The sequence below is a fragment of the Pyxicephalus adspersus genome, chromosome 6 (genome assembly GCF_032062135.1).
Source record: "Pyxicephalus adspersus chromosome 6, UCB_Pads_2.0, whole genome shotgun sequence".
NCBI lineage: Eukaryota > Metazoa > Chordata > Amphibia > Anura > Pyxicephalidae > Pyxicephalus > Pyxicephalus adspersus.
The window spans coordinates 98,104,178-98,119,202 of NC_092863.1; the positions used below are offsets into that span (position 1 = coordinate 98,104,178).

Genomic DNA, 15,025 nt, shown 5'->3' on the forward strand with positions numbered 1-15,025 from the left:
TGGAGGGATGTATGTATTTATTTGCGAGTGTGTTATGGGGGATTGTAATGTAGTGTTATGCGCTGCGTCGCAATTTCATGTACATTTGCACCCTGACTGTATTGTTTTCGATTTGTAAATAAAAAAATAGTTTATTTAATCAAAAAAGGTGTGATCAGGCAGCAAAGATGCGGAATTGCAGAAGGAACATCGCCTGTCCTATTCGCAATATTGTCACAACTTTAGTTCCACTTACAAACACCTGTAAAAGTTTTAAAAATGCCTACAAACAATTATAAACACCCTTATTGAAATAAATGGGGCATTTATAAGTATTGGTTGACACTTATGTGCATCTTTATGTGTTTATGGTTCATTTTGGGAGGCATTTATGGACATTTTCTCCTCTTCTATACCACATAGCTTGATTCAAACACCTTTATACACAAGTTGTATAGATGTTTTTAGAAGTTTGAACATATTATTTGTGTAAACGTGTCCCTATTGAGATATATAGTTATGTATTGTACATGGGAGGGTGAATTGTAGGCATTTGGTGGGTTCTGGGCCCATCCAGGACAAAGATGGCGGATTCTGTTACTATGGCAACCACTATAAATGTCCCTTGAAGGGATGGGGGCCTGAGTTGCTCCCCGGGCCTATATTTTGCTTTTCTTCATCTTTATTGGGGATTATAGAGAGGCTGAGGAGTACGGTGAGGTCCCGGGAGATGGAGGGCTGAGCTCCGGTGGAGGCAGGACCGATCTCCTTGTCCAGCTCCTGTATAGGAGGGGATGTGACGGGGAGGCGGCCCGGGGAGGAGTCGGGGGTCACAGGCATCGGGTTTGTTTCCTCTGGTCACATTAAGCGATCTGTGCTCGGAGCGGCTCCTGCACGTCTGTCCGCCCGGCTCGGGTGTCTCCCCGTCCAGCATGGCAATGAAAGCCCGCGCTCTGTACGATTTCCGGGCGGAGAACCCGGGCGAGGTGTCCCTGAGGGAGTCGGAGGTGCTGAGTCTGTGCAGCGATCAGGATATAGAGGGCTGGCTGGAGGGAGTGAACAGCCGGGGGGAGCGGGGACTCTTCCCGGCCTCCTACGTGGAGATCCTACGGGGAGAAGCGCTCAGCCCTCCCCCGCCGCCTCCTCCGGTGGATACCCGGTATGCCAATCTGCCCCCTGGTGGCTACGAGCCTGCCCAGCCGCCTCCTCCTACCTATCGAGCACAGGAGACCTTCCAGGGCTTCTCCAGACCGGCTGCCCTCCCTTACCAACACAGCCAGCCCAGCGATGACGATTGGGACGATGAATGGGACGACAGCAGCTCCACCGCGGCGGACGAGCCCGGCGGCGTTACCACGCCTGGGTACTACGGAGGCGGTTTCCATGACTACGAGAGCAGCAGGTACCGCATGTCTACCCGTTCCGACATGCCCCCGGGTTCCTACAACACCACCAGCTCCAGCGCGTCTTCCGCCGCCAAGGGCACGGCGACCGTCAGCCGCAACCTCAACCGCTTCTCGGCTTTTGTGAAGAGCGGCGGCGAGGCGTTTGTTTTGGGGGAGGCGGCGGGCTTTGTGAGAGACGGCGACAAGCTGTGTGTGGTGCATGGACCACACGGGCCCGAGTGGCAAGAGAACCCCTACCCTTTCCATTGTACCATCGATGAGCCCACCAAGCAGACCAAGTTCAAGGGCATGAAGAGCTACATCTCCTACCGCCTGTTACCCAGCCACACCAACCAGCAAGTCTACCGCCGCTACAAACACTTTGACTGGTTGTACGCGCGGCTTCTTGAGAAGTTTCCAGTCATCTCTGTGCCGCGTATCCCAGAGAAACAAGCCACTGGCCGCTTCGAGGAGGACTTCATCTCCAAGCGTAGGAAAGGCCTGGTATGGTGGATGGACCACATGTGCAGTCATCCGATATTGTCCCGGTGTGACGCCTTCCAACATTTCCTCACCTGCACGGATGAGAAAGCCTGGAAACAGGGCAAGAGGAAGTGTGAGAAGGATGAGATGGTGGGAGCCAACTTCTTCCTAACCCTCACCACCATGCCAGGATCCCCAGTGTTGGAGCCCCAAGAAGTGGATGGAAAACTGGATGCCTTCAAGGCATTTGCCAAGAGGATGGATGAAGGCGTTCTTCTACTCAACCAAACAGCTGGAGAATTTGCACGTAAGCAAGCTTCGGGCTTCAAGAAGGAATACCAGAAAGTTGGACTGGCTTTTAAAGGTTTGGGCCAAGCGTTTGAGATTGACCAACAGCCCTTTTCAGCTGGTCTGAATAAGGCGATGTCCTTTACAGCAGATGCCTACGATGCTATTGGGGAGATGTTTGCCGAACAGCCCCGGCAGGATCTGGATCCAATTATGGACTTGTTGGCAGTCTACCAGGGCCACCTGGCCAACTTCCCTGACATCATCCATGTTCAGAGAGGTAACCATGATTGTTTTTTTGCTTCTTGCCGTGTAACATTTAACCTCAGTAGATGTTTAAAAAGTTGATGTTAATTTTGTAGATTTTGAAAAAACTAATATGAGTAGTCTTTAAAGTCAATCTTGATCCTGAATAGAAGAGTATGGTATTACAAACTTTGTAATACTCGAACTTCCATAAATCTTGCCTCTCTTGCCAAATATTTTGCTGCTGAATTATAGCAATGAATGTGCTGTTAAAGCAAACCAAAAGCTAGTAGCTTCACATACCCTTGACAAGGGTCTTCAATACCTTAAGAGCCTCCTAAACAAAGCAGTGGTCTCTCCATTTCCATTTAGCTGGGTGCACCCATCTAGTTCGAGAGCTACTTTGGCACAAATTGCTGAAAACCTAATTCTGACCAAGAAGGGCTGCAGTGTTCTCCCCAGCTCCTTTTAGCTGGGTACACCATTTGGCACTTCAGTAACCTCCTAACTTTTTTGGGTGGTTACTGAAGAGTTGGATCACAATACAAGGACCACCACCAGCCCGCAGGTTCATGCCCACCCAGCTTGAAAAAATATCTGTAGAGAACACTGTAAAGAAAGTAAATGCCAGTTTCTTTGGAAGAGTGGAGGATTATCTACCCCTTCCTTGGCTGGCCACTTCACAGTTGGGGAAAGATTCACCTAAAGTTCCCCTGTGTTGGCTTTGACAGTATGGCAGGGATGATGTATGATTGTATTACCACGTGCCAACCTCTCGTATTTTGCCTTGCTAGGGTCAGGTCTGCAGAAGATGATTGCTGGTGACTGTGCACTTTAAGCCGTGTTCACCCCAGACCCTTTTAGCTGGGCGCACCACCCAGCACTTTTCAGCAACCACCCCGCTGTTTTTGGGTAGTTACCGAAGAGGTGGGTCACAATACAGGGGCTTCCACAGTTTATTCCTACCCAGCCTATGAAAATGTCTGGGTTGAACACTGTTTAAAGAAATAGTTTCTCCTTTTACTAACCAGATGTGACTGCCTGCTTTGGCTAAGAATTAGGAAACCTGGTGCATAAAGAGTCAATTTCTTAGCTGGTATCTTTAAGCTGGCACCAGCATGCCCTAGAGGTGGCCATACCCATCGGAATAAAGCTTGGATCTGCAGACATGATCCAGTGACTGTAAACCGATATTATCTGTACACATTCATGCCTGGAATATGTTTTATGTCTGTGCTGGCTGGGTGAGGGATAAAAACCGGGTACTACATATTGGTGGCTATTCTGTATTCCCTGGTGTTTGGTGCAAGGTGACTTACATAGGAGATGATGTACAGCTCTGCATAATATGTTGGCGCTATATAAATCTTGTTTAATAATAATATTTATAATAATAATAATAATGATCTCTTTGGGTAGATTGAGCAATCTTCATTTCATATCTGTCAATGAAGAATAATCGTTTTTTTATTCACTTTCAGTGTTTTTTGGCTTATTCCCATCTTGCCTTAAGTGTTTTATTTCATAAAGTATTTTATATTTAGTAGGCAGTTTTGTTTCACACGTCTACAAACGTAGTGTGCAACTGTCAGCTGCTGGTGTTCTGGACGTTCTGCAGTGCAAATGTTCTCCATTTCTTATTTTTTTACTTTTTGCAGACTTTAGCTGTTTTCTTTATTAATGAGTGTTGACTTCATCTTGATTTATAGATTTTCTTATCATTAGGAACTTTACCCAGATCAAAATTATATATTACACCGAATGGTGTTATCAGCATTGTTGTCTTCCTTTTAAAGACAGCTGTTGCAAATCTAAATTGTTGTGTAATAAAGATTCCACTTTCTGACTACTATGGTGCATGCTTTTTTCAGGGAAGTAACATTGTAACATTGTTTTTATTGAAGATGAATACTTGGAGTTTTACAGCCCCAGATCATTCCCAGCAAAGTAACCCCCTCCCAACCCAATGATATGCCCCCTGCTGCCCCTAACTTCCAAATATCTGGTGCCAGATCCGAGATAGTGCAGCTATGTCATGTGCTTAGGCTTGGCAAGAGTTTCTATGGAGGAGGACACAGGCTCCCCCCAAAATATTTTATGTTGATTGAGGTAGAAGAATCCTAGTGGCGAATGACTAAACTGCTATCATTGGTTAGGTGTGGGGGGCTTTTCCCAGAGTCATTTGCACTGTTACTTTTGCTGTCAGGTTTATATTATTGTTTGTGTCTGCTTTGGGGAGAGTTGTCCTCCCTCTGAACAAGAGAAAAATATAAAGAGAATCCAAACTTTTCCTGTGGTCACCAAAACAGGAGGCGAAGAGGAGAAAACTATCAGGTGATACCCATTTTGGTGGCAACCATTAAGGATCAGTAAGTTAATTTTTGTCAACAGTGCACAGCAGGAAAACAATAGATAGTAATTTCCCCAATCTCTTAGATTGTAAGCTCTTCGGGACTGGGTCCTATCCTCCTTCTTTGTCACTGTATCTGTCAAATCCCTCCACAGTTCTTGTCCCAGTTACCTTTCTGCCCTGATAGAAAAATACCCCCCTAGCCGCTCTCTTAGCTTGTTTAATGACTTTGTCACTTAAGACCTCATCACACACACGGCTCCAAGACTTTTCTAGAGCTGCCCCGACTCTCTGGAATGGTCTTCCTCGTCTTATTCGGCTTGCTCCTTCTTTCTGCTCATTTAAAAGAGCGCTCAAAACCCATTTTTTCAATCTTGCCTGCCCATCTTCTTCTGTCTTTTGAAACCATCACTACTTCCCATCACTACATATCTCCCATCCTATTGTGTGTAAATTCCCCCACCTACTAGATTGTAAGCTCTTCAGGGCAGGGTCCTCTCCTTCTACTGTGTCACTGTCTGTATCTGTTTGTCATAGTAGTCTCTATCAATAATAGTCTCTTAATAGTCTCCTAAAATAATAGTCTCTATACAGAACAACAGCTTTCATAATAGATTTTTCAAACATAAATTTTGCTTTGTGATGAGTTCCATGTTATATATTGCATTGATAGGGCTTTGTCTAGCTACAGGATTTACCATAGATGCCCTGACTGTGAGTAGCAATCCTTTGTGATGTATCCATGTTGGTTCAGTTGGGATGCCCTCAATGAGCTACTTTAAACCATATGGTTCACTAGCTTTCAAAATCCAGAGCCACTATTTGGTTTCCTTTCTAAAAAAATTGTGTCATCTGTATCCCTTTTATCATGAAAGCGAACCCCAATATATAGTGAAGATTGAATAATACAACAAACGTCCCCAGGAAGCCAACAGTTGGTTAAGTTTGGTTAGTTAACTTTGCACTGGCTGTAGGCACCTGAAAATTGTTGTATATGCAATCACATTATGACCCGCACACAATGTTTTCGCCTAATTTTAGCCATTTATAAGAGAGCGTTGGGGTATGCAGTAAGGAGGCACCGTCAGCAGTCCTAGCGTGGCCTAGACAACCTGTCTGAACACTTTCTCTTTTAGAGATCTTCTTTTTTTTTTTTTGTTAGGAGGGGGCCGTTAGAGAAAAGATACCAACATATCTTGGTGCTCTTCAAAATGGCAAGCATGATGCCCTGGCACTGCCCAGTCAGCATTGACCAACAGCATTTTTTTACTAAACAAAAAGAAGTCCTTGGCTTCTGCAACAAACAATGACACATTGATATTTACCTACAAGTACTATTGCTTGATGTCCAGTGGAGGACCAACATATTGGCTACCAGTCAGCTGTTGATTTCAACAGATTGTGTTGGCAGATCATATGTGCAGATTAGCCTGTGTGTAGTAAATCCTAATCGTTTTTTGGATTGGACCCATTGGGGAGGATTTCTGTAGGACACAATGGGAAGTGAAAGCAGAAAACAAGGGCCACGTTGGACTTCTGATTTATTGGCAATGATCTGTTCAGTTGCACAGCTTAAAAGTTTATGCAGGGTTCATGTCAGCATCAAGCTACCAGTGCCAATCGTCTAGATTTACCTTTTTGGAGGTTTTGTATCTGTGAACATGGATATATGAATGATGTATAATTAAAAAATAATTATTTTTAATAATATTAATAAACAGGATTTGTATAGCACCAACATATTATGCAGCGCTGTACATTAAATAGGGGTTGCAAATGACAGACAGATACAGACAGTGACACAGGAGAAGGAGAGGAACCTGCCCAGAAGAGCTTACAATCTAGGAGGTGGGGGTAACACACAATAGGAGGGTAGATATGGAATGGGGGGAAGTAGTGAAGGTTTTAAAAGACAGAAGAAGACGGGTAGGTGCGTTTGAAAAAAAGGGCTCTTTTAAATGAGTAGAAAGTAGGAGCAAGCCGAATATGACGAGGATGACCATTACAGAGAGTTGGGACAGCTCTGGAAAAGCCTTGGAGCTGTGCGTTTGAGGAGGTTATAAGTGAGGAAGTCATTGGTAGGACATTGGAGGCGCAAAAAGAGCGGCTAGGGGAGTATTTTTCTATCAGGGCAGAAAGGTAACTGGGACAAGAACTGTGGAGGGATTTTAAGGCAAAGCCCAGGAGCTTGAATTTGATTCTAAGGTGAAATGGAAGCCAATAAAGAGAACTACAAAGAGATGCAGCGGAAGAGGAGCGGTGAGAAGGATGGATGAGTCTGGCTGCAGCATTCATAATTAATTGTAAACGAGAGAGTGGGGTTAGTGGAATACCAGAGAGGAGGAGGTTATAGTAGTCCAGACGAGAGATGATAGGAGCATGTACAAGGAGTTTGGTGGTCTCTGGGGACAGGTAGGGGCGGATATTGGTGATGTTACATAGGTGAAGATGACAGGACTTGGAAATGTTCTGAATATGAGGGATAAATGAGAATGCAGAATCAAAAGTAATGCCAAGACAATGTGCCTGAAGGGGAGGATAAGGTTGACCTGTAGCTACAAAAAATGTTTGCTTACCAGCAACTACAGCAATTTATGTTGATACAACTTGCTGTTAGTCCCTGGCATTGTAGCAGCAAGGAATAACTCCTGCAAAAATCACCAGTGTGGCATCACCTGAATAGAATATCCATTCTTACATCCTACTGTAACAGTTTCCCCTTTAAAAGATGCCACAGATATCACAGGTTAATTTAGCATAATTTAAGTCTCGGCAGGATACAGTGATGGTTCAGTAGTAACGATTACCTTGTTTAACCCATTTAGAATAGGAACTCTTCTTCTTTGACTCTAGGTAACTCTAGCTGTAACTCTAGGACGTACTCAACTCATCCATCTTTAGAGGTAAGTGCCACCCCTGGGGTTAGCTAGGGTGGAGTAAGCACTTGCCACTAAGGCTAACCAGGAATAAGGGTTGGCTCGGCCACCTGATAAGCTCAACCATATGCCTCCATGTGTGCCAAGCCTTAAATATCTAATGGCTTGTCTTCTCTTGGTAACTTAATTCAAAAGTCTTCCCCAGTTCATTTGTGTGCCCCCATCTCTTGTATTATATACTGCCATTTCAAATCCCAAGAATAAGGAGTAGAAGGGGTAGGAGCCATCATTCCTTTATGTGTACAGCCAAGTAATATAGAAACTCTGCCTTGTGACAATATATCTTGTTGCATTGGTTACCCAATTTCCTGCGCTGGAAAAATCACTTCCTTTTCTTGTCTCTGTTTTAGGCCAGCATGATGTTGGTTGCAGTTACTATATTGCTGATTTATACTATTGACATCATTGTAATATGGGTGTGAACTCTTTTGTGGGATAAGTGTATCAGAATTGCAGCATAAAGTTGTACCCTAGTGAAGTTTGCAGCGGAATTCCAAAATTTTCTTGGCCTTTCTTTGCTGCTCTGTGTGTGATTTGTTGATAAAGGTAACGGCTCCAGACAGAATTCTCTGCCCTAGTTTGGATATTCAAGGGCCTGTAAGAGCTGTAAGGGCTTGTTCTTAACTAAGTGTGTGTGGGTTATAACGTGTTATGTTAGCAAAATGTAATTGTGTTATTCCATCATTTTATGTGGATTGCAACACAATACATATATAGTGCACCGCAGCACACCACACTGACCATGTGTGAATGCTATGACTGTGAGTGAGCATGACTTTATTTTTGTGTATTAATAGACTATCCACAATAGATTATACAAATGGCATAGGTGTACACAATGGTAATACGCCTCAATACATGAAAATGTGAGCTTTTAAGTGCACTACATTGTTAGCTGAGTGGGCCCTATATCTTTTAAGTATGCTTCCCAGAAGTTAACTTATTTCTTTTAATGATAATGACTTCATCACTTTACAGCTTGCATTCAATACAAAAAACTGTATTGCATGCAATACATTGTATTTATGTCTAAAAGCAGTACATTGTCTTTCCTGAAAAATTATTTTACAGTTTATTATAATAGTATGAGTATAATAACGTATGAAACACAAACTCATGTCAAAATAATAAATAAGAAAAAATTAATAAATTTGATAATAAACCTTGACATGATTTTGTGTTTCAAACTTTATTATACTGATACTATTATAATAAACTATAAAATAAATTTTCATAAAGGATAATGTACTGCTTTTAGACATAAAAATTCAGTGTATTGCACTCAATACAGTTATTTTGTATTGAATGCAATACAAAATAATTTGAAATTCCCTCCTAGTCCCTAGCGACGGCTGTACACACTGACATCACTGGGAACTCCCGGGGAACTTTAGCGCACTCACCAGGGGACAAATCGAGGAAGAGGTGGCAGCCAGAGGATGGCAGGACACTGGAAGATGTTGGAGGACACCGATGGGACCAAGTAAGTGTTTATTTTTTACTTTTTTTAACTACCCCGAGTGTGACTCGGGGTTACTGGTTTCAACTTGTTTTTTTTTTACCCCGAGTCACACGCGGGCTTACCGCTGGGGAGGTTAAACAGAGATATCAATTGGGCTTTAAGATGACAAAGCTGTAAAATGATGAGAAAGTCAGTACCATTAAGGGAAACAAGTTGACTTCTGGGAAGCATACTTGAAAGATATAGGGCCCACTCACATAACAATGTCAGCTAAGAATGCCAGAAGGAGCTGGGCAGTGTTCGACCAAGAATTTTTTTTTAAGAACTGAACTGTGACCTAACTTATCAGTAACCACCTATAAACAGCCCAGTGGTTATTGAAAAGAGCCGGGTGATGCTCCCAGCTAAAAGGGGCTGGGGAGAACAGTGCTGGTTAAAAGTGAAGACCAACAAATCCGAAAGATAATCTCAACTACTATATGCTACAGTGGGAACATCAGGAACGAAGTCAAGTCCTTCTTTCTCCTGACCGTGGTGTCCACATCAAAACTTGCTGTGGAAGGGTCCTGGCTGTGCACTGTTAAAAGAGCTGGTAGCAATGCCTTATGGATGGCTTGTTTTTGGCATGTGAATGGCAAGTGTTACTAGATTGTAAGCTCTTCGGGGCAGGGTCCTCTCCTCCTGTATCACTGTCTGTATTAGTCTGTCATTTGCAATCCCTATCTATTGTACAGCGCTGCGTAATATGTTGGCGCTATATAAATCCTGTTTAATAATAATAATAATAATAATAATAAAGTGTGCAATGCTGTATTACACATTTTAAAAAGGAATCCATGGGAATGTTCTTCATTAGGTACTACCCATCCCTCCTTTGCTATGTACAGTGAGGGAAAGAAGTATTTGATCCCCTGCTGATTTTGTGTGTTTGCCTCTGACAAAGAAATGACCAGTCTATAATTGACAGAATAACAGCAAAAGAGCCCTCAAAAAACCAGTGCTCAAAAATCAGAACTTGATGTGCATTGTAAAAAGTGAAATAAGTATTTGATCCCTTCGCAAAGATGACTTAGTACTTGGTGGCTAACCCCTTGTTGGTAATCACAGAGGTCAGACATTTCTTGTAGTTGGCCACCAGGTTTGCACACATCTCTGGAGGGATTATGTCCCACTCCTCTTTGCAGATCCTCTCCAAGTCAGTAAGGTTTCAAGGCTGATGTTTTGCAACTTGAATTTTCAGCTCCCTCCACAGATTTTCTATGGGATTAAGGTCTGGAGACTGGCTAGGCCACTCCAGGACCTTCATGTGCTTTTTCTTGAGCCACTCCTTTGTTGCCTTGGCCGTGTGATTTGGGTCATTGCCCTGCTGGAATACCTATCCACGACCCATTTGCAATGCCCTGGCTGAGGGAAGGAGGTGCTCACCCAAGATTTGATGATACATGGTCCCGTCAATTGTCCCTTCAAAGCGGTGAAGGTGTTTTGTCCTCTTAGCAGAAAAACTCCCCCAAAGCATAATGTGCCCACCTCTATGTTTGATGGTGGGGATGGTGTTCTTGGGGGTCATAGGCAGCATTCCTCCTCCTCCAAACACGGCGAGTTGATGCCAAAGAGCTCAATTTTGGTCTCATCTGACCACCACAACACTCCCAGTTCTCCTCTAGATCATTCAGATGTTCATTGGCAAACTGCAGACGGGCCTGTACATGTGCTGTCTTGAGCAGGGGGACCTTGTGGGCTCTGCAAGATTTCAGGCCTTCACGGCACAGTGTGTTACCAATTGTTTTATTGATGACTATGGTCCCAGCTACCCTGAAATCATTGACAAGTTCCCCCTGTGTAGTTCTGGGCTGCTTTGTCACCGTTCTCATGATCATTGCAACTCCACAAGGTGAGATCTTGCATGGAGCCCCAGACCGAGGGAGATTGACAGTTATTTTGTGTTTCTTCCATTTGCGAATTATTGCGGCATCTGTTGTCCCCTTCTCACCAAGCTGCTTGACGATAGTCTTGTAGCCAAGTCCAGCCTTGTGTAGGTCTACAATCTTGTTCCTGACATCCTTAGACAGCTCTTTAGTCTTGGCAATGGAGGCTAGTTTGGAATCTGATTGATTGCTTCTGTGGACAGGTGTCTTTTATACAGGCACTGTAACAAGCTTGGTTTAGGAGCACTCCCTTAAGCTGCGTACACACTGCCAATTTTTGTCGTTGGAAAGGATCTTTCACGATCCTTTCCAACGACAAGGGAGTGCACGATGCATGAACGGTGCTGTACATACAGCACCGTTCATGCTCTATGGAGAGGGGAGGGGTAGAGCGACGGAGCGGCACCCTGCTGCGCGCTCTCCCCTTCCCTTTCATTAGGATCGGCTGTCGTCCATCGTCCGTGGATCCGGCAGGTCGGTCGTCCGGACGATGGACGTCACCGACTGTACACACGGCAGATTTTCGCCCGATAATTGGCCGATGCCGATTATCGGGCGATAAAAATCTGACGTGTGTACGTAGCTTTACAGAGGGTGCTCTAATCTCAGCTCGTTACCTGCATACAGCAAAGACACATGGGAGCCTAAAATCTTGCTGGTTGATAAGGGATCAAATACTTATTTCACTCATTACAATGCACATCAAGCTCTGACTTTTGAGCACTGGGTGTTTGAGGGTTCTTTTGTTGTTATTCTGTCTCTCACACCTACAATAAACCTACCATTACAATTATAGACTGGTCATTTCTTTGTCAGAGGGCAAACATACAAAATCAGCAGGGGATCAAATACTTCTTTCACTCACTGTATGCGGGGGCTCATGACTGATATTCTGCACTCTTCCCCACCTTCTCCACTCCTTTACACATATATGTTGTATTGAGCTGAGCTTGCACAGTATAATAGTTGTAGAACAAGAATCCTGCTTCTCATTCATTCTACTCCAAAATTAATGGGAAGACCAGAACTGCAACAGTCATTATCTGACATAATCCAAGCTAATAGGATTAGGACACCTGGTAGCCAATAGTAGTAAATAAGAAAACTTCATATGTGATATCTTAGAATAAGCAGAATCTGAAATGAATTGCCACTAGTCAACCCAATAAATGGAGCCGGTTGTACAGACAATAAATTTGTCCCAGTGGTAAGCGCTGGAAAGCTGCCAATTGCTAGAGCCAGGAAGCCTAAATGAATTCTATTTGGAGATTTTAATGACACTTTGTACAGAGTATATTATGACCTTTGGGTTTTAAGTATTTTTTAAATCGACAATTAATGCAGTCATATGTTTATTAAGAATCAATAAATGTATATTTTAAATGCAGCTAGTACAAGTACCCAAATCTGACGTTATTTCCATCTCTTGCAATGTCCTGCATGCCAACACTGGTATGTAAATGTGCTTACAGACGGCTTACTAACAGGAGTAAATAGAAAGGAGCTTTTATGTCTGCTGTATGATTGTCATTTTGCAGCAAAGGAACCACATTATATAACCTAACTGCAGCTAGTAACCAACCTGGCAGCCATCTCTGGCTTTGGAATGTAAAGCTCAAGAAATACAAACCTAAAACGACTCTCTTATTCCACAATTGACTAAAACATTAAAACCACTAACAAATGAAGTGAATAACTAATTAGCTACAGTGACACCAGTCAAGGGGTTGGATATGTTATATTTGGCAGTAAGTTAGCCGTCATTTCTTGAAGTTAGTTTGAAGGAAGCAGGGAAATGGCCAAGCAGACCTGAGCAACTTTGACAAAGGCAATATTGTGATGTGTTTTTTGATGACAGTGCTCAACCCAGAAATTTTTTTAAGCCGGGTGGGAAGAAATTCTAGGTGGGTGGCAGCCCCTGTATCGTGACCAAACTCTTTAGTAACAACCCAAAAACAGCTGGGTGGGTGCCGAAAAGTGCCGGGTGGTGCACCCAGCTAAAAGGGTCTGGGGAGAACCCTGGATGACTTTATCACATTATCTCCAAAAAGGCTTGTAGGAGGTTTCTTATGTGCATGGTGTTATGGTTAGTACCTATCTCAAAATAGTCCAAGGAAGAACTAAAAGAGAGCAAATTACAGTCATTGGAGCCCAAAGTTTTTTAGTGGTAGGTTTGCCCATCTAGTCAAATCCCACAGCAGAGCTACTATGGCACAAATTGCTGAAAACCTAATTCTGACCAAGAGGGGTTGCAGTATTCTCCCCAGCCCCTTTTAGCTGGGTGCACCACCCAGCACGTTTCAGTTACCACCCAGCTTTTTGGCTGGTTACTGAAAATATAGGTCACAATACAGTGGCTGTCATCCAGCTTAAAATAAATGTGGGTAGAATACTGGGGCTGTGTAGCTGCAGACCGACCCCCGTGCACACCTACAATGAGCATGTCAGAATAAGACCATCAAGCAATGGAAACCTTGCCTGGTCTGATAAATCACTTTTTCTTCGACATCTCTTATCCTTGCCCGTATCCTTTCATTCCCTGTAGTGGGCACTTTGGGCAAGCTTGTGCCCTCTCAAGGACAACCATCAGTATACTGGTGTGGAATTTACAGCTTTGTCCAACCTATTCACACACCCTTGACCTTTAAACTGCACAGTTAAACATGACTTATCGACTGTTATGGTTTTCTCCGTCATCCATCCTTCAGCAGTCTTTGCCATGAATTTAGTGGTTTCTGCGTAAATGCAATGTTCAAAAGCTGTTACTGTATCTCAGTTTTCCTTTTTTCCTGGCAGAGCTCTCATAAATTTGATTTCTTGAGAAACTAGAAAATAGCTTTGCTAGAGGTCTGTGTTTGCCCTACAAACCTGGGGATGAAGCTAGGTTTTCAGTGATGTATCATGTGCCCTGAGATGCACCGTTCTTGCTGATTTTCATAGGAAGCATGAAGTCATTGGCCTCTCCCATGGTCTGACCTCAGCAGTGAAACCCTAGATGCCGTCTCCTAGAACTGTTCATCACGTGACGGCTCTTTGTGTGCTGAAAATCCGTTTTCCTTGAACTGTCTGCTATGATTAAATTCCAGTTAGGATTGGGGGATATTATTCTTAGTTGGTACTTGGCCAGTAACTCTGTCTCGTGTTATTCATAAGTTGAATTTTTTGACAAGTTTGGTCATGTAAGGCCAACCATAGGTGGGTTGATCCGGTTGGTAAGCAGACTGTCATTTAATTCTGCTGCCTTTCGAAACATTGTTTGGAGATGGCATTCCTCCATTTTTCTGCAGGAAAGCAAATGATTGAATATTGGGAGGTCTATTATTAGTTGTTTGCACGCTGCAAAACTTCTCTTAGAAGTCACAACTTAAAGGAGAACTAAAGGTACAAAGTTAAAAATTGTGAGCAGGCAGGTTCTTTATTGCAGAAGGGACAGACAAACTGTTTGCAAAATTTTAACTAAACTCCTCACTCAATCATCTGCATCTTCGGTCCTTTTCAGGTTTAGGGTCAGGGCCCGAATGACATAACTCCTGCTCATGTGAAGAGGAGTTTGTTTATTTTGTTTATTTTTAGAAAATATTGTCAACAGGCTGATAAGTTTGTTTTATTGCAGAAGAGACATGTCTGTCCCTTTTGCGATAAGGCCCTGCCTAATTGCGAATTTTCGAAGGGGAATGCTTTGTGCCATTCTTTAACCCGACCTGACACTTATAGTCTTGCAAAAATACTCCCACCTTGTTCCACCTGGGAAGAACGAAGCTATATACATACCTGTCCAACAGCCTAAAATTTTGGTAGCACTGATCAGACTTGACACCATGGCTTGGTTAAATAGCATTTCTTCCCACTGACTGGTGAGGTTCCTGCAAGACACTGTAGTGGCAGAAGGATTAGTGGAAGAACTGTAGTGGCCAGTGCGAATGTCCCTTCAGCAATAATGAACCTGCCTGCTCACAATTTTTTTTTTTTTT

General features: G+C 43.4%; 1 protein-coding gene across 1 annotated transcript in view; it reads left to right on the forward strand.

Moving 5' to 3' along the window:
* Positions 1-800: 800 nt before the first annotated feature.
* SNX18 (sorting nexin 18) overlaps positions 801-15,025 on the forward strand; it is a 27,166-nt gene continuing 12,941 nt past the window's right edge. Inside the window, exon 1 of the mRNA XM_072416697.1 lies at positions 801-2,415. Coding sequence (XP_072272798.1) covers positions 912-2,415 — 1,504 coding nt within the window. The 5' untranslated portion in view covers positions 801-911. The remainder of the gene's footprint in view (positions 2,416-15,025) is intronic.